Source organism: Melopsittacus undulatus, chromosome 5 (genome assembly GCF_012275295.1).
Source record: "Melopsittacus undulatus isolate bMelUnd1 chromosome 5, bMelUnd1.mat.Z, whole genome shotgun sequence".
In the NCBI taxonomy this organism is placed as follows: domain Eukaryota; kingdom Metazoa; phylum Chordata; class Aves; order Psittaciformes; family Psittaculidae; genus Melopsittacus; species Melopsittacus undulatus.
Genome location: NC_047531.1, coordinates 49076539 through 49101187, shown reverse-complemented (window position 1 = coordinate 49101187; position 24649 = coordinate 49076539). Strand labels below are relative to the sequence as shown.

Genomic DNA, 24649 nt, shown 5'->3' with positions numbered 1-24649 from the left:
TTCTGTTCTTGAATCCCAGATAATTTTATTTTGGATAATATCCTTTCTTTTGATTACTGTAAACACCTTAAACTTAAATCCTTGAAATGTATCATATTAACCCATTACCTGGGGGAACTGGGTAATGTTTATTGTGTAATATTACCCCTGGGCATGTCGTCTCTCTTCTTGCCTACAAATTGAACTGAGATTTCTTAGGAGTGTCCTGCCCTCCTGTTACTGTTCCCTTGCTTATTGATGTCTTTCACACCCCACTTCTGTTCCATCTCCTCCATCTCATTTGCCATCCCTCTCATTCATTATGCTAACTGCTCTTGTTAGGGTGCAGGCAACTTCTTTCTCAAGCAGCACACATAGCTAATTGTACTCTAAATGCTTAAAATTCTTTCAGACTAACAGCAATCTGATAAAAGATTTTCCCTTGTATTGGCTCTTGTTTGTTTATATGAATTTCAAAATCTATTGGGTGTTTACTTTGTACAGTTACTGAATTATTTTTCTGACTCAAAAGGCAATGACAGCTCATGGTGATGCCTAGTGTAGAACCAGACTGGTTGTCCAGGCACTTCTCAGAATTTTTTAACTGAAAGAATTTAGCACAGATCCAAAAGTACTTATAAATTCTTGTCTCTTAATTTCTGCCTTGTATGATTTGTGTTACTGACACTAATTCTATTTGCTGCATGCGTGTATTTTTTAGGTGAAAGGACTTGTGAAGCAGCACATAGACTCATTCAACTATTTCATCAATGTGGAGGTATGTTTCTTAGTGGGAAGAGAGTGGCTCTTAGTACTCAGAAATGGCACATGACTCTCTTTTGTTGTTTTGTATTTTTTTTTCCCTCCAGATAAAGAAAATTATGAAAGCAAATGAAAAAGTTACAAGTGATGCTGACCCAATGTGGTACTTGAAGTAAGCATGAGATGTTTTCCATATCAGTAGTAGCATCCAGTACTGTCTTACGGGTTTGTCATTGGCTATGCTTACAGGCACCTGTGTACATATAAATCAAGAGAATATTTTCCATGGCTTACCTCTTCTTTGGAGCTTCTCTTCTTTTCTATTGAAATATAGGGATATTTAAAGAATAATCATGTGAAGCAGACTAAATCACCAGCTGTTATCAGTACTTTATGTCATAATTTTTTCTGTAATTTAGTAATCTTTTGTCTGTTTCCAAAGTAACTTGGGGTTTATTGCATGTGGAATTTAAATTTTAATTTTAACTAACCAGAACATAGCTCAAATATAACAAGTTACTTTGGGAAACTCATTAGTAACCAACCTACGTTTATCAAAGCATTTTTCAGTAACATTTCATATTACTGAAACCTATCAAAAACATTTTTTGGTATATGTGGAATTCTGTTTCCTGAATTTCCTTAAAAATATTTGCCTTGTTGCTCATTTTGGAACTGTTTGTATTACAGGTACCTCAACATCTATGTTGGTACTCCAGATGTGGAAGAAAGCTTCAATGTGACACGACCTGTATCGCCTCATGAGGTATTAATGCTTGCGTCTGTGTTTGTTTGATCTTGGGAATGTCTTGGGTACTAGTTGCAGATAACTTTGAGTATGTGCATGCTGCCTGAGGTGGTAGAATGCATGCCATCATCACAGTAGAAAGAAGTTTCAGAGATTCAAACACTACATAATAAATTCTTTTATTTTTTAGTTCTTTTTTTGTGACATGTTCATAGCTGTATTTGGTGTTTCATGGTAAATGTATTTGAGTGCGTTTCCATGAAAGTGGTGAAAATTACTTCTCTTGCTTAGTCTTGTGGCTCTCCTTACTATAGCTGAAATCATCACACCACAATGTTGGTCTTTGGCGTTTTTATTAGCTTCTTTTAAATATTAGCCTTGCTACTGTCTATACCATAGTTCACTTCAGTCTTCCTTTCCCTCTCAGTCTGCTTTGGGAACATACATCTGATTTTTTTTCTCATAGTTCTTAACTCTGAGTTAGAGAGCAAACATGAAAACTTTGAGAAAACCCAGGTGGAAGTTGATAAAATTACAAGAAACTGCTGAAGAATATTAGCTTTATGGGTAGTATATTTAACTTCTTTGCACGGCTGTGAGCATGTACATTAACAAATGGATTGTGTACTCCTGCAATGAAGATGCGTATTGGAGAACAGATGCTGCTGTGAACAGACATCAGAGTGTCTGTTGCTTTTGGAAGGACATAAGGTAGCTTCTGTACATATAAGAAAGCCATAAACTAAGATAAGGTTTAAACTTTTTAGGATTGCTTCTAGGTATCTGAAGTCATTCAGTTCCTGTCAAAGATTGCTCAGGAATAAAGTACTCCTCTTCTGTTGCTGTGCTTTAAGATTTATACCACAGCAGCAGAAGTACTGACAGCTTCTTGTTAGCCTCAGAACAGGAGGTGAGCTTGGAACTTTGCCTACAGCTTGTTGTCAACCTAATAAATCAGTTCATGTATCAGATGCTTTTTATCTTGCTATATACACTTGATTAATGAAGTTGGATTATTTGGGTTTTTTTCATGTAGAGTCTTATCGTGAAATACATTCTGTCCTTTGGAGAAATTCTGGAAAATCAAGCCACCTAGTGGCTGCCTCTTGTGCATAGCCATGTTTCTGTCTCCAGTGACCTGACTGTGTAATTCTTATTTAGTATCTGTGGCTTGTGTGGACAAAGTGCATACGAAGAATCCCAAAGCCTTTTTCCCCCCCCAAGTAATACTAATGAGGCTGCCTAAATCCCCTTCTCACACAGTTCTTATGGGAGTTTCATGAACTCTTCATACAGATGAATTTAAAGTAATTAGAAAACAGAATTATTCTCAGTTACTTTTAAATTTGATTAAATTGTTGGGAGTACAACAGGACCTGGTTTCTTACAGATCACAGCTTGAAAACTGCTGATGCACATCAGTATTTTATTACTAGAGAAGTAGTTTACTTTTTAATGTGTCGAGAAGGAACAATGATGTGGTGAGAAAGTCTGCAATGATTGTGGGGCATTCTTTTCCGTACAGTTGCAACTCCAATGTACAGCACAGTCTTAATTGCCTTTTATTAGTGCATAATGAACACATTGAAAGACTATAGTATTATAAATGTACAAGTCTGAATACTGATAGATTTATAATCCTAGAGCTCAAAAGTATAGTGCTCAGCGAGGTTGTGAATGGCCTGATGTGCATTGCTCAGTTGTATTCAGCAAATGCGATAAACTTCATCTTTATGAAGATAGGTCATACCTTAAAGGCTAGCAAAGAGTCAAAGAGTGAGGCTGGGGAGAGCAGATCAGAAAGACTGGATTAGAAATGATTGAGCCTTGAGCTAGGTTGTGTCCTAAATATGTGTATCTTGCTTCTTTTGCTATTTGAGGAATTTGCAAACTAATTCTGGTAGTCTTTACAGGAAGTTGTGCTCTAGTGAACCTTCTGTAAGACATCTTTAGAAATGGTACCATACAGTGAGATTTGCTCGTTCTGTTAATAAGGTAGCACACTCTCTGCCTTATTCTCGTGTGTTTCTCTCTATTAAACTTCATATGACAGCACAGCTCTACAGCTGCTGTGAGTCTTCATGCAGAAATGTCCCTGAGCTGAGCACTGCTCTCAGAGCCTGTGATACAGTATAGTCTTTGTGCCAGCTCTGCAGATTAGGCCTGTTTGTTTAAGTAAACTGTTAAGAAGTTGCACTCTGCAGTGCTGTCCTTTGAAGACAGATCCACTGGTTGCTTTTGAAACATGACAGTATGCGGGGTTTTTTTGTTGTTTTGTTTTAAGCAGGAGACTCATAGAATCATAGAATAATTAGGGTTGGAAAGGACTTTAAGATCATCTAGTTCCAATCCCTGTGCCATGGGTGGGAACGCCTCACCCTAAACTATGTCGCCCAAGTCTCTGTCAAACTTGGCCTTGAACACTGCCAGGGATGGAGCATTCACAACTTCTTTGGGCAACCTGTGCCAGTGGCTCACCACCCTTACAATAGCCCAGGTACCATGAAAAGCTTGGTCAAGCTTTGCTTTTTCTTTGGGGATTTACAGGAGACAAGGCAAACATGGAATATTTTAAGAGAGCCTCTTGAGCTTGTAAGCCAACGTCTAACCACATTACTGTTCTCCTTTTAGTGCCGCCTGCGAGACATGACTTACTCTGCCCCGATTACAGTGGACATTGAGTATACGCGAGGAAGCCAGAGGATCATACGTAATGCATTGCCCATTGGCAGGTAAGGTACTGTATGTCAAGCATCTGGTACTAGTTTTCATTTGCTGTTGTGTTTGGAAAAGGGTTTACTGCAAAGTAAAGGTAGGCTAACTTTGCTTCCATGTTAAAAGAAATAGTGACCAAATTTTCCTGAGCAGCTGTACAAGATGTGATTGTCAGGTTCTGTTCTAAGATCCTGTTTTGCAAAAGCTTTTAGAAATCCCTTTCTTTCCAAAGAATGGTGGATATAAGGACAGATGTTGTCTACGTTTATAGTAATATAAAACCAAAGAGGGAAAGATATGAAAGAACACTGGAGCTGCAAAATTAAAATAATCATGTTTGCTTTGTAGCCAAATTACTTATTCTTTCATACATAATATGCAGAGATACATCTGTAGAAGGTGAATGGTAAAACCAGTAAGGCAAACATTAGTTCTTCTGCACAAGGTTGAGATCACCTTTAAATTTCATTTGGTTTAGAATCAAGGCTGAGCTTTAATGGAGGAACATTAAAGGGTTTTTACTGATTTTGTTTTTCTAAACTCTGTTGAATGACTTGAGGTTATTATTTTTTCTTTAAGAAATTAGATGTCCTTCTTAACCATACAAAAAATGTAAAATCCCTGAAGTTCTAGCATTTAGTGAAAACAGAATTCCATTTTAAAAGCAGTAAAGATGTGTGTCTTTTGTAGACCATATTTCTTAAAGACCAGCCTGCTGGCTTTAAAGGTCAGCGCCTTACAAAGATTGTTTATTGTGTGATTGTGCATCTTACTGAAGGTGGAGTAGTGGTAGGAAAGAAGAGATGCATACTAAAGGAGCTACACTTGTAGTGAAATTTTAAATTTTCATATTAAAAAAATATACTTTAATTCTGTCGATAGAACATGATGCACAACAGTGCTTTTACAGAGCCAAGTTTCTATAGGTGTAGTAACAGTTTCTTGTTCTAAGTAATTTCTTAAGAAAAGTCTTGAAAAGAGCATCTAAATTTGAGTCCTTTGAATTACTTCATGTTGTGTACTAAAGACAAAGAGAAAAGTTCAAGTAAATGCTCATTTTCAGCAAAGTACATTACCAGTTTCTATACAAAAGACAGTCTTTAGAGAGTTTATTCAGAAAGGTTTTTGTTCAGAATTTGACTCTTCATATTGTTCTCTCTGAATCTAAACAAAAGTGTATCTGGTTTTCTTGCAGAATGCCTATAATGTTGCGTAGCTCCAATTGTGTTCTTACGGGGAAAACTCCAGCAGAATTTGCCAAACTTAATGAGTGTCCTTTAGATCCAGGTATTTTTGCACTCATGTTCTTTTTTTGCCATCTGTGTTTTTAGTTTTAAATCTTTTTCAACATAGAGCTACCCCATCATAATGTTTCCTGCCACTGTGAAGTCACCATAGGAACTTTCCAACTGTATGCTTGTAACTGAAAGAAATGGGCAGGCTTTTGGAAATAGTAAGAAATGATTGGCAGCATGGAATCTTTGTATTTGCAGACAGTTTTCAACCACAAAAACAGTACACCAACATGCTGAAAAAGTTAACAAATGTGCATAGTACTGTCAAGTGATGTGTTATATGGGAAGAGAGATGGAATTTGTTCAGGAAAATGAAGAGGATCAAGGGAGAGCCTCATATAATGGTGTATTCCAGAGTGGGAACTCTCTTTTACTGTCTTTTGTAAAACAAGAATTATGTGTTACATGATAATATTTGAAATGTAGGGAGGAAATGAAGGGTTACAACAACCAATTTCTTTGGGTTTTATCTGCTGCCTTTGCAGCATGCACTGGACATGTGCTGTGCTTGCTTGTGGTGGCAAGATACTGTGATATGTCGTGATGGACTGAAGGAGCATTAACAGCTACAATGTAAGAAATAAATCTAATGTGGATTATGCCCAGATTCTTTATATTGTCTTAGATAAAACAAGGGCTTAAAATATGTTTTTAAAAGTAATAGAAATTTATCCCTGGACTGCTGGAGAGAGCGAGTCAGTCATTATGGAACGCTTCCTTTGGAATGGACACTTCTCTTTTATTGCCAGTTCTTTTTTGATATATTCTTCTCACATGCAATATTTTTACCTAATTTGTAGAACTAACAATTCTGCACCATCTTTTAGTAAGTATGGTTATCTTACAGGTTTGGGGTTTTTTACAGCTTTACAGTTTTTGGTCTGTTTGTGGGTTCTTTCTTTCTAAGTACTTCCCAAATGAAGTCTTAGATCTTGAATACTATGTGTGAACATAAGCAAAGTTCTGTTTAGTCTAGTGGTACATTTTTTTTAGTTATTGTAGGTTGCACACGAAGTTGGAACTTTACTCTTTTAAGGGAGAATTTACTCTCCTGTTTTGTCGTTTGTGTACTCCCTGTATGCTTCTAATAATTTATATTCAAAGGCATAATGAAGGAGGCAAGTAAGACACAAGGGTACTGACATGCAAAATCTTTCTTTTCCATTGAATAGGTGGCTATTTCATTGTTAAAGGTGTAGAGAAAGTCATTCTTATTCAAGAGCAGTTATCCAAAAACAGAATAATTGTGGAAGCAGATAGAAAAGGCACAGTTGGCGCTTCTGTTACCAGGTATGGTAAATGCCTGCAATGACATAAAAAGATAAATACAAAGTTTATTGTTTTATTGTAAGTACCTGTTTTCTTCCTAGTAGAGTTTAATAGGAAAAAGCTATAGACAGTCAGTGTTCCTCTCTTGATAGTGCCATTTTGTACACTAAAACATTAATCTCAAAATCAGTTAGTACAGTAGTCCCACAGAAATCAGTGGGAGTTGCTCATACATTTTCGTCCCAGCCTAGAAAAAGTAAGTTCTGATTTTTAACATAACAAAGTGCACTTCCTAACTGATAGTGGTTGGTCTCATTTTGCAGCAAGTAACATGAAGTTACTGCAGTGGAAACTGGATATTAACCTTTTGTCTGACCATCTAACTGGTGTAAAATCTTTTAAAGACAATTGAGGATGAAACAAAAATCAAGTATTTTTGTACTGAACAAATTACTGAAAACAGCAAGGTAGTCTAAATTTGGCCTTTACTCGTTGACCAAGTTTTCTCTTTATTTTGTTTGCTATTTCTTCTTTGAGCTGCATGCTGGTGTAAGGTGGTTATTGTCACTCTTCAGTATGAGTGCTGTTTTTATTTCTCCAGAAGCCTCTCTCACTTATCTCCTAGCGTAGCTACTTTACTGTTCCATAATAAACCTAGATGAGATTAAATGTACAATACAAGGTACTGTTATATATCATTACTGTTATTGCTGCAATACTTGTGCACTGTTTGAGCTTGCTGATTGCATCCAAGTCAACAGTAAAATCATGCAAAGATGATTTTGAAAAGTACAGGCTTCTACTGCTTAAGTCAAATATTGACCTTCCTCATCACAGGTGATGGTACCTTTTGCCTTGGAGTTACAGGGTGATGTCTGGCTGTTCTAATGTAATTTTTAAAAGAGGAGATAGTAGGATTAATTCATCTGCAAGATTGTTCAAGCTTGATAAGTCTTATAGAGGAGATTCTAGAAGTGTCAGTACAAGCTTTGTTGGACATATGTTGGTTGTTTTTTTAACTTCAGTTCCACTCATGAAAAGAAGAGCAGAACAAACCTGGTTGTGAAACAAGGAAGATTTTACCTGAAGCACAACACTCTGTCAGAAGATATTCCCATTGCTATCATATTTAAGGTAATACAACTGCTATATTTAAGGTAATGCAACTGTTGGTCTGGAAAGAAAAGAAAAAGAAAAAAAACCCCCAAACTGTGCTGTAGCTGAAGAATTAAGATTGGCAGCAGCTCTCAGATATTAATACATAAAGAAGGACTTGGCAGGGCTTAGGGAATAAAGGCTTTTTTTCCCTGGAAAAAGAAACCTTATTTACAGCAAAATGAGAAAAAGCACTGCATTTTTCTGCAAGGAGAGCATTGGTGTGCCAAGACAAATGCCTGCTACCACCTTACCACTTTGTAAGGTCCCTCAGCAACACTATCTGGTCCTGTTGCTACAGAAAGAAGGGTTTTGGTTTCTTTTGTTATGAGCTATGTTGCAAACTTGCACTAAGGCTCTTCATTTCTGATTTTGGTCCCCACCACCTCCAACTTGTGGACTGCTCAACATCCTTTGTTTCAGATCTGGCAACATAACTTAGCCATGAGGTCATTATACATAACTTCCAGTCATAACTGTAAACAAAACTGATGGCCCCTGGGGAAGTCTTGCAATTCTTAGACATGTTCCTAAATCTTTAAGATAAGACATGCAAGCCTCACTAGTTAGCAGTTTACTTTCTTCCCCTGTGAATGAGCTCAGTCAGAACACCTCAGAATCCCTGTTTGATTCAGGAACAGTCACTGGTATTTTCAGTGCAGTGAATACCTGGTTAGTTATCTGAGCTTTGAAGCACTCTACAGTGGGTCTTAAAAAAGCCTGTGAGAGGTATCTACCCCTCCTTCTGGGCAAGAATTGAGGGGTATTTCCCCTGCCAGCATAGCTAGTGGTCATGTCTTGGCCCTCATTGCATGTGAAACAACTGCTTTCTCTTGCTCTCTGCTTCTCTCTCGCATTTTAATTCACCCAAGGGTGCCCACAACTGAAGGCATAATGGTGACTTCTGCCTAGCTGCCCAATAGGACTGGAGCCAGACAGGTAGCTCACCTGTGTGTGGTATCAAATGCATGAGCTACATCCAGTGAAGATGATGAGTGGACATGCACTGTCCAGCTGCTGCAGAAGACAGCAGGGCATGGCCAGGCCTTAAGCTAGGACCTTTCCTCCTGGGGGTTGGCAACTTTCTTCCTGTCCTATAGGCATCACTGCTGCCTGTGGGTTTGCAGCCTGGTTCACTGTGTGTGCAGAAGGAAATGGGTGGCAGTCTTGGAGGCACCGTTCACATGGAAGATGTCTTAGGGCACTAAAATGCCTCTGACTGGATCTAGCAACCAATAGAAGTAAATCCTATAGCTTCCTTTACATTTTAGCTGTTTACAGCACGGGCGGTTTGGAAGGTGGTAGTCGCTCGAGGAATTAAATTGCCAGGAGAGGGCAGCACTTACTCACAACATCCAAACAGTCTCTGCCAGCAGGGCTGATTTGTTGGCCTTGGCAAGGACAGACTTTTCTGTATTACCATAGCTGTTTAGCTGATTGAAAATGGTAAGAATCGATTTTCTTGTAGGAAGTGCTTTGGGGTTTGTACTTGAAAATAGTTTAAGAATTGGATTTAGACTTGAGAAACAAATCTGTTATCTTTGTTTAAGCTGGTCACTTCAAGATGATCACTTAGAGGAGATCATCTAGTTTTAGTGACCAGTGTTAAAGGAGGTTGAGAAGTTAATGTGGACAGAAATGCACATAAAAGCGTCAGAATTAAGCTCACAACTTTTCCTTTGCAGGAAAGTGTTAACGTTGCTCCCTTTGCTGGAGTACCAAACAGCTGGATTCCACCTTCGCTTACAGACTTTTATTACATTTTGTCACCCCCTGCTGGTATAGATAAATACCTGCTCACACAAGAGTAACTGCTCAGGGTTATTAAGTCTGAGGAGGTGATTGTTGGAGCTTTTTCTAAGCAGCGTTGTACTATTTGATCACCTTCTGACAACACTTCCTATAATTATTCCCTGTCTATATTTTATATTCTATGCCATGTTGCCTAATTTTTCATTTATTTATCGAATAATTGGTTAAATTTCTTAGAAGCTCTTTGCTGTAGTGTCTTTCAAAGATTTCTACTCATTTAATCCAGTAGCAAATTAGCTGCACCCACTTCAGCTATTCTCAATGTTTTGTTCTTGACCGGCACTTAACTGTACTCATGAGTTCTTACTTTGTCTTTAATGACATGGGAACTTTAGGGATCTTCTGTCCACTTTTGATGAGTGTCCAGCTGGAAACTAAAAATCACAGATAGTCTTTTAAATGGATTCTTAGGCAGGCACCAGCCTCTGATCTTTCTTGGGCATTGCTGTAATGCAGTATTACTTTGTTGTTTTTAACTACTAAAAGCAAGGTTAACAAATGCTACAGCTCTGAAGCTAGAAAATCCCTGTCTTAGGGATCACTGTATAGCCTCAGCTCTCTCACATAGTAATATTATGCATAGGAGATTTGTTGGAAAAGCAACGAGAATAGTTCCCTTCTACTGACACTAAACCTTGGGCATGAAGCATGGGACTTCCTCATTACTAGTAAATGCTGTGATTCTTGTTATGTGAGGATACACATCTGCAAGGGCCAAAGTTAAGCTGTACAGACAGTATAAGGTCTGAAGTTTTGGTTGCCTTTGCATCCTTAACTTCTACTGTAACAAGTGCTTTTATAATCTCGATTAAAAAAAAAAAAGGGAGAAGGCAGTGACAAAAACTTCCTCCCAGAGCAGCATTCAGGCTGCAGCCAAGTTCCACACACCTCAGTGTTTTGACTAAGAAAATGGCTAGTAATTGGTCACCTAGAGGGGACAGTTTTGTCATGGGCTATCTCTTACTCAGTGGGAGAAGATTGGGCAATTTTAGATTGTCTTTCTAGTCCCACTAGCTTTAAATGGTCCAGTGTCCCTCCAGGTGATTTAGGATGTAGATCTGGTCCAGAAAATTGTTGTAACTTTATGGAAAAGAAAGCAAGTATTGGAGATGTGTGATCTATTGTGGATTTAAAGCTACTGCAACTGTAAAGTGTACTAATAGCCCTTAGACATCTTTATCAAAAGCAAGGGCTATGAAGTAGAAAGCATTACAAACACTACCTGCTGACAGAGCTGAGGCCTAAAATCCATAAAGAACTCCCTAGACCAGACCTAAGAGCACTGTTGTGCTTCAGGCATGAGTCATGGACACAGCTGCAAGGGCAGGACCTGGGCTTACAGTGCTCCCATCCTACATTTTCTTTCCTAGTGAGGAAAGAAATACAGGCATGTGAGCTGTTCAGAGGGGTGGAATAGAGTGCGTCTAGAATTCTGTTGGTCTGGATAGGTGTGGAGGAGGACAGGACTGTGTGGGATCACCCTAAAGGTGCATCTGCCTTGCATCTGTCTTTTCTAAACTGGAAGCTTGAATGACTTTGTTCTGCTGCTTTGCTTTTCTGCCATTCAGACCTGTAAGGATCTTTGCAGTAGATGTATTTGTAGATTTAACAGCTCATTGTGCTGAGAACAAGTTAAGTTGTGGTTTTGTGAAGTTTACCACATTAACACAGCTAACTGAAATTTGGTAGGCTACAAATGGCATTCTAGGACAGAAGTGTCTGCTCTTCAGGTGTGGGGGAGTTAGTGCTTTGTTGTTGTGCTAGCTTAAAGATGTTTTCCCTAACCTTTCTTCTTGAAAGTGACAGAAGTATTTGTTGCACCCTTGTATGTGTAACTGAAGCTTTTGGTTTGAAATAGTGATATAAATTGAGCAGTTTTTCCCCCCGAGTATGTATTTGTTGAGATTTCTGAAGGGCTGTTAGCTGCCTTGTAATGGGGAGTAGACACAACTAATTTGTTTCCTGCTCATGGTGTAGCACTGCTTCATTAGTTAATGTACACATGCAACCAGAATGATATTCAGGGTGTTCTGAGTTGACTTGCAACCACAGAAAACCTTTACTTTAGCGGTGTGTCTGTTGTGCACAGGTCATAGGACTGTGTGAACTGTGCATTGTGGTTTTTTGGTATGTCAGGCTATGAGCTACACATGCTTTACCTGGGGGGCTTGAACAGTTTTAAGTAGCAGTGAGCGTTAGAGGAGATGTGGAATATTTGTGTAGTACTTAGGATGTTTCTATAGTACTTAGGATGTTTCTATCCTGAAAATCATCAGGGTTAAAGGTGAGGTAGTGCTGCTGCTTATGCAGGTAGCTCCTTACATTGCAGGGAGTTAGAGCTCTTGTAAGGTAAGGGGTATTTCTTCTTTTGGGTTTGTAATCTTGATTTGGTAGGCTTTGATTGTGTCCTGAGCAGTGAAGTAAATGGAGGTTGCATGCTGCACCAAAACTGGCTGTGGAAAGAAGAAAGTACAAGTAACCTAGGGGGACTTAAAAGTTGAATTTTACGACCTGAATTGCTAGGTGAAGTATCTGTAGTTTATGTGGGAGCTATAAAGAACTGCACTAGGACGTGTGGCAAAAGATTTGAACAGGGGGTCAAGTTTCATTTTTACAAATGAAACCTGTGTTTGTCTTGGAGCTGTTAAGATGCAGCTCTAGAGGAAGAACTGAATGGTGGTCTTAAATGATCCACAGAATTACGGGTTCCCATGGTTGCAGTTTCATAGCTTGTAACTTTTGAATTATGAAAGCTCCAGACCAATTCTGTCTGTGATGTCAACCTTGAACTTCCCTGACGTCTTTTTAATCCAGTCATCTGCCTGTCTCCATTCTGTAATTTAGCCTGATGGCCTGCAGAACTACATTCTAGGGAAGTGCCATGGAAACGCGCAGATATCATCATTAAGACACGAACTGGGGGAGGAAGAGCTGGGCTCACATTCTCTCATGTGCTCTCTAACATGCACATGTGTGTGCACCCACACGTTTTGGGCAGCAGGAACCTCCCCAGTCCTAGGAAGTGGCTGACCCCATTTGGACTATTTTTCCCTGTTTGAACTCAAGGGTGATCTGAATGTTTGATTTGTCTGCCTTCTGTCCATCAACTACTAGTCTTCAGCCATGCTCTTCAAAAGCCTGTTACCGTCTCCTTCCTCATCCTTTCACTGCTGATGTTATCCCTTTGCAATGTCTTCTTCCCCTCCCCCCGTAAAATCATCCCTTTGTGACATTGCCTTCCAATGAAAAATAAACAAGACATCTTGTCTCCTGCTTTGCTTTTATGTTAATTCCCTTTCCCTTGACTTTGTCCTAGGATCATGAGCACTGTAAGCATAGGACCGATTCCTACTTTGCATGTACTCAGTGTTTCTGTAACACAAGCAACAACCCAGGAATATTTTGTTCCTATCCTTTTGTGATATTACAGACTAATTTCAAAGTCCTTTTTTGTTTTGGTTTGGTTTTTTGGGTTGTTTTGGTTGTTGTTTTTTTTTAGAATTGCAGCTTCAGGGCCAAATTTACTAAAAAAGAAAGTGTCAGGGTTAGAAATCTGTCTGATACTGCCGCGGGCCTGTTGCTTGCCCTGTTAGTGTTGCATGTAGGTGGATTTGTGTGTGCAGCTCTGCCCATGATTGTTGAAAGTATTGAGGAGAGAAAATGGGTTTACTTTCAGGCTATTGTATCAGCATATCTTTTTCTGTTGTTTCCCTAGGCTTTTAGTCATTACTCATAAATTAAATTCCCCCAATTTGCACTTACTTAACAACACAACATACGTTGTTTAGTGGCAATCCCAGCTTTTCCCACACACAGATTCAGAATTCTCAAGTGAGTTTGCTGCTGCAGAGTTCAACTAGAAAATCTACATGTGCATAATGATATGTCCTGTTGTCAGACTTCTCGTCAGAGAATTTATCAAGTTAGAAGAAATAATCAATCCATTTTAATTTATTGTGGCTTTCAGGTTTTTTAATGGGTGGAAAAGCAAAGTGAAACTGCAGATTGACTTCCTGTCACACACACTTGCTTTGTTCACTTCTTATGTGACTCTTGTGATCTGGTTGCCATCCAAAAATCAACTGGATGGGCAGAAATAGGGTGATATTTGTAAGTTTTAGATTAATTTACTTCTGGTATATGTGCCTGGTATGGTACAAAGATTCCCTTAATTAGATTTTGTTCTTCTGCAGGCTAAGTGCAATAATTGTATGAATCCAGTTGTGGTTCCTAAACTGGTTTGCTGATCAGCAAGTTCTAAACACATGGAAAATTACTATTGTGAAGCTTTCATACCTCTACAGAGTTTCTGGCTCTCAGGTCATGAGGGATTTTGTTAACTATTGTGTGACCTTATTTAAAAGGGTGAGGAAGAATAAAAATGTTGAAAAACAGAGATCTGAACTACAGTAAGATCACTTGGGAAAGTTCTGGCACTTAAAAGAGCCTTGAGATCAGAGGGGTTACTACTTAGTGGGAGCACACTACAATGAAACTTTCATGTGGTCAAGTAACTCTATCTTGATTTGCCACTCAAGTCTGTCTGAGATGGTGGAATTGTGATCTGTGCTTTGCACTAAAATGAGAATGTTCTCACACTGGATTTGTGCTATTTTTGCACTGCTTTTAATTTCCAATAAACCACATGTTGAACGGGCAGAATTTGAAGTCAAAGGAACTTCAACCAACCGCTTCTTCGTTGAAAAAGAAAGCAGAAACGAAAGAAAAAAAAGAAAAACAAATAGCTGGATACTTCACAATTAGAGCAAGAGTTTTGTAAGGGGATAGCACTGGCTACGTGCTAAGCAAAATGGCACCCAATGAAGGCAATAAGAAGGGAAGGAATTTGGGCATTTTTGAGGAAAATGTGACTTTTTGAGGCGCTGCCAGTTTTTGATGAGAACCAGAGTATGAGGGTCTACATAGGCCATGATTTACAATGGTCTTTGTGGCAGGCAGTTTGAGGAATAATATGAATGCAAACGTAACTTCCTCACAAAGTTCTGAGGAACATATTCCCACTCAGCCAAAAGAGGTTTAGTGAGGTTATTCCATTTCTTGATATGGCAGAGCTCCAGGCAAATGTTTGAAGGGGGGAGCTTTAGCACCATCTGGAATCCACAAAGGCCTTCACTGTTGGCTGCCACCTTGAAACACTTACTGATAGAGAGATTTTTCTAAACCTGTTAAGCAATTTCTTAGTTCATGAAGCTTTTTCCACAGTATAAAGTCTAACAAGGTGTCCAAGGATCAGTGAAATCATAGGATGGCTTTCAAGAGGAATTGTGTAGTGAAGTCATCCTCTAAATGCAGAGAGCTGCAAAGGAGGTAAATTGTAAATGTTTCCCAAATAGGACATGCTGCTTAGTCAACTGAGTTGACAGAATTGCTTGTGGTAAGAGACCATGTGTAATCTTCTAAGAATTTTCACCTTCCTTTATTTATTATAGATTCTTCCTCGTTTTTTACTGTTACATGTGTAAGGTTGTTATTACCTGGTATTTATTTATTTTTCTTCAGAAAAATAGAAAGAATTTAACTTCTGTCAGTGAAGAAAAAAAAAGCTCTCCAAAAAGTATGTGTGTGTTCCTGCTGCTTATCAAGAGTTCCATTTAGCGTTCTTCCGTAGCTAGAATATGTGCTGCCAGTGCCAGATGGCACAGTTTCTTAGAGAAGAAGTAGCTCTTGCTTAGTAGTAATGCAGACAAACAATACCAAATTAGCATAAGCAAATGTCAGTGAGTTAACATAAAGCCTGTGCTATTTCTGTCTTTTCTTCTTTTCCTAGGCCATGGGTGTTGAGAGTGACCAAGAGATTGTACAGATGATTGGCACAGAAGAGCACGTGATGGCTGCATTTGCTCCTAGTCTGGAAGAATGCCAAAAAGCTCAGATTTTTACCCAGATGCAGGTGTGTCTTTTCACATGGCCAAAGGCCATAAAAATCTAAAGACAGTGGCTATTGACCACTTTGCTGTGTCAGCAATTGACATACACTTTGTGTTTTGAGGTTTCTTTTTGGGGGGTATTTTAAGCTGAGAGTTTTAAAGTGGACAGGACTTGCCAAATTGAAGCTTTTCTTTCATTGCCCAACTGAGAAAAAAGAACCCAGAGTCAAGAAATGGTTCCATTTCAGAAACTCAGGGTTATGTTTTATAATGTATGGGACAAGTAGTTGATGTCCATAAGATCATGGGTTTTGCTGAGGACAGTTCCTATTTTTTAAGAAGTAATTGCGTGCCCCATTTCACAGAAGCCCCAACTCCTAGGATATAACCGTTTTATCGAGAGTAGACGTTCTTCTCCAATTCTAATTTCTTGTATAAAGTCCACAATAATAGTCACCTTCCATCCTGCTAAAGATTTGCAAGAATTCTTTTCAGGTCACATATACTTTTATAATTAGACTGAGCACAGGCCATTTTTCTGGCAGTATTTCCATCATGTACATATTAATCTGCTAGAAGATTAGTCTTATTTCTGCTATTTCACTGTAAACTTTATCAAATCTTCCCATGTGTGATGTTGAGTGTTGTAAAGTGAACATCCTTCTAGTTTGCATCTTTTGGGGCTTTTCAGGGATAGAAGTAGTGTTAAGGCCTCCTAATTCAGAGTCATAAGAGTAAAATGATGATGCTGGAGGAACATAGGGAAATGTGAAGCGTCCAGGGAAACAGGAAAAAACAGAAATACAGAAATTGCTCTGAGCATGAAATGTCAAATTAAATGGAAGTGAGTTATTTGCAGAAGAAGGTAACAGATGGAAAGGATAGCCTGTTATTTAGTGGAGAGGGTAGTTCTTTGACATAGGGGGCATGGCTTCATTTCCGGCAGTAACTTCCTGTGTGGACCTGGATAGTTTCTTTCACTCATCTGATCCTGAATTCTGCAAATTGATTCCATTTCTTGGACAACTGACAAAAGAGAATAAGAATCCATTAATCATTGTACCTTTGAGACAGATGTAGGTACCAAACAGCAGTGTTTGTTCCTATTAAACAATGAATGCCACCTCACAGTTTAGTATCTGAATGAAACTTAGCAAGTACACAAGAAAGGTGGAAAGTCAAATTGAATAAACTGTATCTCTGAAATTTCTATAATCCTTCTTCCTATCTCTGCAATCTCCTTTCTTTTGATATTTCAGTATTGCTCTTCCACTGCTTCCCATTCCATTTGCTAAACAACATGTTATATATTTAATTATAATCGTGTCAGTCTTCAAAATTTTTTTTTTATTAGCCTCACTTACATGTTTCATATCTCGCTCTTTGGAGTTTGCATCGTCTGTGGAAAGGGGTTGTGTGGACTGATGAATACGTACAGATCTCCATGGATGTGCGTATTTGCATAGGTTACAATTCCAACATTGACTCGTTAATTCCCACCATTGACAGGCACTGAAGTACATTGGAAATAAAGTACGAAGGCAAAGGATGTGGGGAGGCCCAAAGAAAACAAAGATGGAAGAAGCACGAGAGCTGCTGGCATCAACTATTCTGACCCATGTTCTTGTATGTAATGTTGGGTTGTTTTTTTAAAACTGGTGTAAATTCGTATGTTTTTTTTATGGAGCTTTATGGAAAGGGGAAGATGTCTTTGAATACTTAGCTGAGATAAAGTAAATCATCCTCAAAAAAAAGGGAGAGATTAGGATTGAGTCAAAAGTATTTTTTATGTTTATGAAATACCGTACCATTGAACTATGTATCATACAATGCATTTTTGTCTGCATAGCAAGGCATATCAGCTGTTAGTTCAGGTTCTTATTCTCATGATCTATACTTTTATTCAGATATGTTTTAATTTACTATCTGTTTCCATGTCATTAATGTATATTACTTTTAGCTTTTCTTAAGAACGTAATGTGCACAAATCCCTTTTGTAACTCCTCAGTCAGATTACCCACTGATTTAAATGGATATGTTTGTCTGAGTAAGAAGTAAGGAACTGATCCTGAAACAACAGTATGGTTTCAGTTTTGTTTTGTTTACAGGTGAAGGAATTCAATTTTCGTGCCAAGTGCATATACACAGCAGTGATGGTCCGCAGAGTAATTTTGGCTCAAGGAGAAAATAAAGTAGATGACAGAGACTACTATGGAAATAAACGTTTGGAGTTGGCAGGACAGGTGAGTTTTTACTTAAGAGTGAGTTTTTACCTAAGAGTAAGCTTTTCTTACTATCTGCTTTTACAAGATGCAAAATACAGCGCATCGCTGTCTACTTGACTGAAGTGGTTTTCCTCTCATTTTATTTTTGTTGGGTTTTTTTCTGTGCTGCTCATAGATATGCTTCTCTGATTAAGACTAAGAAATTATATCCTCATTTCTGTATTGCCTCTTTATACCATATGAATGGACAGAGCAGTGTAAATATGGTATTAATCGTAACAATGTTTGTTAGTGCCAAAAAGGCAGCAGTGAGATCCAGCATCCGTGCAACTAAGCAACTGGGTAATAGAATAAACTGGAGCCAAGTAGGTGCCTGTGTGTCAGCTCTAGGCTCTCCCACTATGGGGAACCCAGCTTGTGTAGCAGCTCACAGAACAACCACTCAAGCCTCTTCTAATTTGCAGAAGCCCAAAAGATTGCTTATTTATTGTCATCTGCTTTTCTGGTCTCTAGAGCAGCATGAATTAGCAGAATAGTTTAAAGTTGACTTAAGCAGCTAAATGAAAGTGGATTGTGTGGACATCTCTGCTTACAGAATTTTGACACTGAAGGTAGAAGTAAGAAAGGGCTGTGAAGGAGAGAATGGTTTGAAGTGTTTAACTGGTAATGTTCTTTCCCAGAGAGGGTGGCAGTTCACAGCTGTTGGCCAAATTATGTTGTAATGCAGTGGGAATTTGCCAATCAGGTGAATTAACTGCTTCGTTACCGTGGCATGGATTTTTCCTTTCTATGTGTCATTATTTGATTAACTAACTTAGGTTAGGATTGGACTAATTTACTGTGCTCTGATTTAACTTAAGTGGGTATCATCTCTGTGTATCATCAGGCAGTGTGTATCATCTCTGGTTATTGATCATGCATCAGAACCTCAGACAAGTATACATAATGCACCAGATTGGAGAAACTGCATCTCTGCTCCCCGCATGGTTTGCATTGGAATTTCTGTTGTAGCACAAGTAACAGTCTGCATTCATTTTTGTTTGTATCTGGTGGGAATTCTTCTTTTACTTTTTAAGATAAGTGATTGCATGTTGTCTCATGCTGCTGTTCACATTCCCACCCTGCCCTGTCCTGCTTGCACACACGTGAACACACACACAAAGTGCGCAGTCATTTCAGAGTAAAAAACACATGCTTTGCTTCCTAGTTCTCTAAAGGAACTAAGATGATGCTCTTGAACACACTCTAAGCACAAATACAAGGGGAACAAAATCCCCTCTTAACCTATTGGGAAAAAAAAGCCTTTCTTGAAAATAATATGTTTACTGTTCATCAAACTTTTGTGCTGAAGCAGGACATATTTGTAAAGGTAAGGAGTGGTAAGAGAACATTAGTGCAATATTCTAACGGAGCAAATACTTTCAGCTGTAATGGATTTTTTTGGATTCTGGTGTAATGTTGCTGTAGTTCAGCATGACTTTAATCAGTAAAATTAGTTGTTGCTTTGTCGTTGTATTGTTCTTATTTAACTGGATTGAACGAGTAGGTTGGTTTTTCCCAATATTTTTAGAGGCAGAAGGTAGAGCAGGTAAAAGGTGTTCTGCAAGCTGTGTGGAAAAGGCCTCTGCTCGCACAGATGTTAAGAACTAAAGTCCTTTTAAATTAACTGGGAAGAGGTTTTAAATGTAGAGGATCATCATAACAAAGCCAGTGCATATTTTTTTCTGCATCAAGGAGAACTGTGCTGGGGTGTGTGTGGTGTGGTGTGTTGTAACACTCGATTAAGAGTAGTTCTGGCTCCCCTGTGATATTTTAAAAGCTCATTTCAAGCTGAACACTCTAATTCCTCTCTGCCACATTATCAGTGTAATATTAATTTGATTGGATTACAGACTATAAAGTGTAGAGATTTTTTGCTGGTTTCTAAATGTGTGTGTTTAACTAAGGTTGCATGGATAAAATGGTTGGTGCAGGGTATTTATTTTTTTTTGGGGGGGGAGGGGGTGGTGTTCTGCTTTGAGGGTTTTTTTTTTAATGCCAGCATGTTTCTGGAATAAAAATCCTGTTGATTTAAAATTTGAATAAAGACAGAAAAAAGATTCCCATGTGAGGAGAAAAACATAGTGGTCTGAACAATGTAAAGACATAAAAGGCATTGTGTTCATAAAAATGTGTGAAAACAATAGCTGCTAATTTCACACCCCATGGGACAAGAGAGTAGGAAATGTGCTTTAGCTTTAGATAACAGAGTTGTATCCACTAGCCAAGCTGGTTTACAGAGCTTTCTCTTAGTCTTTCTGCCACTAGAGGCTCGGTAGGCCAGGTGCCAGCTGAGGTGTTAGCAAAACCTACCGAATTCAGGCTTAATCTTTTCACCTACCTTTTCTCTTTCCTTAATGTGTTCATTATTTGCTAAGCATTACTCTGTTCTTTGTCCTCGGGTTTTTGTTTTTTTTTTTTGTTTCTAATGCAGCTTGCTTTGTATGGGTGAGATATGGAACAGCACCAAAATCCGGCACCCTGGAAAGCAAGGGATTTCTACCCTGTGACAAAAGAATACCGCCTTGACTTCAGAGATTGCCTAATCCCAGCTGTTCTGATAATATAATTAAGGCTGCCTAATGTCTTTAATTTTGCAACCAGTTTGTGTGAAAAGGAGAATTTGGCACTCTAAAGGCTTAAACGCTAAATAGCAATCTCAAGGCGCCTAATTAGAATTCTCTGACATTAAGCTAATTGGTGAAACTGTATTTCAGCAGCTTAACTTCTTTATTAATTTTTCTTAGCATTTTCAATGAAAATCAATTGATGAGCTGTCAGTATTTTTTTTTCTGAAATATAATTTACTCTTTAGTGCTCCTGTCTGAAGCACGCTGGAACACCCTGGACTAACTATGAAATCCATTGAATATTATCACTGGCATTCCATCCTTTTTCTTTAATCTCTTGCTCTTGACCTAAATAATGCAGTTATTGTGAGATTCAGCTTTGTCAGATAGAGCTCTTAGAGACCGTGAGTCTGGGAGTGAAAGTAGCAAACTGACGCCTTTCAGACTGGCAGATAGTAGCAAGTTTATGTACTTGGAATGTAACTTTATTAGCTCAGAGAAGAGGAAGGATGCTGTGGCTTTATAATCCCTATGGCATGTGGAATTTGGGGATTTTTGCAATTTTATGATCAAGGAATCAGATATGAGAAATTTTCTAAAGTGTATTTTTTAGATGTCCTATTGAATGGTTTGTTAAATCTTTAAGTCCTGCTCAAACCTGTTGAGATCAAATGTATGCCATGATTGAGTTCAAAAGAGTCCAGTTGTTATTTGACAAGACATCTTAAAACTGTGCACATCCCTTCCTTTTTCTTTTTCCCTGCTTTTGCAAGAATTCCCTCAAAATCTAGTTTTTGGAGATTCTGGTGTGTTCTCCTTCCTAATATGATGCTTCATAAAGGATGTTTTTATTTCTGATGAAAATATGACTTAAATGAACTGTGGCATCGCAGGTGAGTTGAAGGTGATTGGATTTCTGTTGACAATGGTGAAAGGGTATTCCCTTGTACCTGTTAATGGTACTAAAAGTATCAGGAAGAGAAAGATGTACAATACCTTCCTCTCATGCTAAAGCCAGGTCTTAAAAAGGCCACTAGACCAGTTTTCAGCAAAACCTCTCTGTCCAGAATGGAAACAGGGTTCCATTTTTGCCAAAGGTTTGCCACTAGTGTGTATTACCGCTGGTTTTACAATTTAGTGGCTGAACACTACGTGTTATGGAGTCATAGAACTATAGAATAGTTAGGGTTGGAAAAGATCTTAAGACCATCCAGTTCCATCCCCCCTGCTGTGGGCAGGACACCTCACACTAAACCATGTCACCCAAGGCTCTGTCCAGCCTGGCCTTGAACACTGCCAGGGATGGAGCATTCACAACTTCCCTGGGCAACCCATTTCAGTGTCTCACCACCCTAACAGTAAAGAACTTCCTCCTTTTATCCAATCTAAACTTCCCCTGTTTAAGTTTTAACCTGTTACCTCTTGTCATGTTACTACAGTCCCTAATGAATAGTCGCTCACCAGCATCCCTGTTAGGCCCCCTTCACATACTGGAAGGCTGCTATGAGGTCTCCACGCAGCCTTCTCTTCTCCAGGCTGAACAGCCCCAACTTTCTCACCCTGTCTTCATATGGGATGTGCTGCAGTCCCCTGATCATCCTCGTGGCCTCCTCTGGACTTGTTCCAACAGTTCCATGTCCTTTTTATGTTGAAGGCACCAGAACTGCACACAATACTCCAAGTGAGGTCTCACAAGAGCAGAGTAGAGGGGCAGGATAACCTCCTTCTTATGTCTTCCTTATATGTTCCTTATATCTTGTAGAGTAGACAGTTAAAGATAATCCAGTCTTGCTTTCCATGAATGCCATTGGGAGCATTTTATTGCAAATCACATATCTGCCTTGAGTTTCCTGATTTTATTTGTTATATTTTTATTCTTAAATGCATTTGTGATGCCAGTGGAAAGAGTAGCTTATAATTTAGTTAGTTGGCTGCTTTACAGTGTCATTTGCCAAATGCTTTGGTCAGCCTACCTGAGGCATGTAGGCAGACGAGAGCAAATGAAAGCTAGTGGCCTATCCCAGTGACAAAGAAATGAGTAATTTGCTTTCTTATTTCCAGAAGGTGAGGAAAGGTTTGGATTATTTCTGATGAAGACAGTTAAAATTCAGTTTAATTCGGCACATACAAAATTAAACGGTACCACTGACTCCAGAATGTCTTAGCTTGTGGTGGCTGAATACCTAGTTTGTTCAGCCCTACAATGCTTTGTATACTGGGAATTATCATTTCTGGCATTGGTAGTTGCTGCCTTTGTAGTTCTTCTGACACTTAGGAGCTGCTGTAAAATAGAGTCCCAGGATGGGAGAGACAGGCTTTAGAATGTACATTGTTTGCTTGCAAAGCTAATCATTGTGAACACTTAAAATGTGGCATGTAATGCAGATTTAAGTGTTTTGAGAAGCTGCTAGTGTCTGCAAGGAGAGGTTGAAAAAACTACGGAAGCAAGGCATATTGGAGAGAAAAAATAAAGTCAGATCACAAACTTCGGTAGCCTTTTCTTTTATTTATTTTAAGGACTAGAAGTGATTAGTATACATCTACAGGAAATAATCGGGTTAAGTTGCAGCACTTTTGAAAGGTTGTATTGCTGTTTGGTTTTTTGGTTTTTAGTTCAGTTCTGCTGTGTTACATAGCTTCTTTGCTTAAACTGTAGACTTCACTCACAAAGCAGTGATAGTAGCACTTCTAGAAAAGGAAATTGAATCAGGTGGACTCTGTGGCTGTAACTGGTTTTGCGTAGATAGTGATGGGCAGAAAGTAGTAGGGTAAAAGTGTATCTGAGTGGGGAAGCTGCCTCCATACCCTGAGATATGTCTTGCCAGCTGTCAAGAGCAGAGATTGCTTCTGGGCCCCTAAAAATGCTTCTCTTAGTTCTGCTTGTTCAGAAAGAATGGTAACTGTGCACTTCTTGTGTTTCAGTCTGCTCTTGCAAACTGTGCACTGCTTCCAGACTCTGTGGTGCTTTCTTGCCCTAAGGCCCCATTAACAGGTGCTTCGGTGTCTGTATCGTCCATTTTAAATAGTTCCTAGGAATGGGCACTTTAAGCTGCCTTTTTTCAGTTTTAATGATAGAAAATCTCAAAGTGACTTTTCACTTACTTCTTTACTGCAGTTATTCCATCCAGTATTAGAATAGAAGCTGGTCTTCAGATCTTGTGCATAATTCAGGGTTGTACATTTAGGATATTAAATCTTTAAAAGTTTGTGACAAATAGATCAGATGGATTAGAATGTGATAGTTTAGGAAAAATAGTACATTGATAGCATATGGATGGGTAGGCTAAGATATTGTGAAGGAAGAATTAAAGCAAGCCAGAAAGAGATGACTGAGTAGGCTTAGGCCATTCTTCTACTTGATTTGCTTTCTATTATAATTTCTTTGATATTGCAGTTTAATTTAACAAATTAAAAGTCTTGTGAGAAAAACATCATTTGAGAAGAAGAGAGGATATTTTTAACTGACAAGAGGTATAAAGGTAGAAATACTAAACATATTTATGTCATCCCCACCCTCCCCCTATTTCCAAGACCTGGAGAAGTATAATTTTTGCCTTAATTTTATTTCCAGCTTCTTTCTCTCCTATTTGAAGATTTGTTCAAAAAATTCAACTCTGAACTGAAAAAGATTGCTGACCAGGTAATCCCCAAGCAACGTGCAGCTCAGTTTGATGTCGTGAAGCATATGCGTCAAGACCAGATCACCAATGGCATGGTCAATGCCATCTCCACAGTAAGTATTGTTTTCATTCTAGTATGTAAAGTTTTTCCACCTTAGAAACCTTGTACAGCTAGATGATTTTTAAGGTTCCTTCCAACACAAACTGTTCTATGATTCTGTGGAAAGGTATAACTTTTGTTGTGATAACTGCTATCTTTGACCACAAAAGCAATTCTATTTTAACATTCTTTACAGATTAAAATTGCAAACCTCCATCATGGGCAGGGCCTTTGGAATTCACTGAAGAATCATTAATCATCAAACCACTTCTTATTCCACCATTTATTTCAAAGTGATGTTTTAGTGTTTGTGAAGGAATGGTAGAAATGAGCAGATTTCAGATAGTGATCATGTTGGTATTTATCCAGCTTGCTGCCTTCTAGGTTCTACTTGACTATGTGGTTCATGGTATTTTTTTATTACCTGGGTTTAGGTAGGGTCACATTACATGATCTGTCCAAAAGGTGGTTG

At 38.6% G+C, this 24649-nt stretch overlaps 1 protein-coding gene across 1 annotated transcript in view; it reads left to right on the top strand.

Moving 5' to 3' along the window:
- Positions 1-24649, top strand: part of POLR3B (RNA polymerase III subunit B) — a 73874-nt gene that overhangs the window by 3052 nt on the left and 46173 nt on the right. The window contains exons 3-13 of the mRNA XM_005150424.3: positions 701-757; positions 849-913; positions 1432-1507; positions 4121-4221; positions 5400-5491; positions 6672-6789; positions 7794-7902; positions 15524-15646; positions 17133-17249; positions 17732-17866; positions 24029-24190. Coding sequence (XP_005150481.1) covers positions 701-757; positions 849-913; positions 1432-1507; positions 4121-4221; positions 5400-5491; positions 6672-6789; positions 7794-7902; positions 15524-15646; positions 17133-17249; positions 17732-17866; positions 24029-24190 — 1155 coding nt within the window. The remainder of the gene's footprint in view (positions 1-700; positions 758-848; positions 914-1431; positions 1508-4120; positions 4222-5399; positions 5492-6671; positions 6790-7793; positions 7903-15523; positions 15647-17132; positions 17250-17731; positions 17867-24028; positions 24191-24649) is intronic.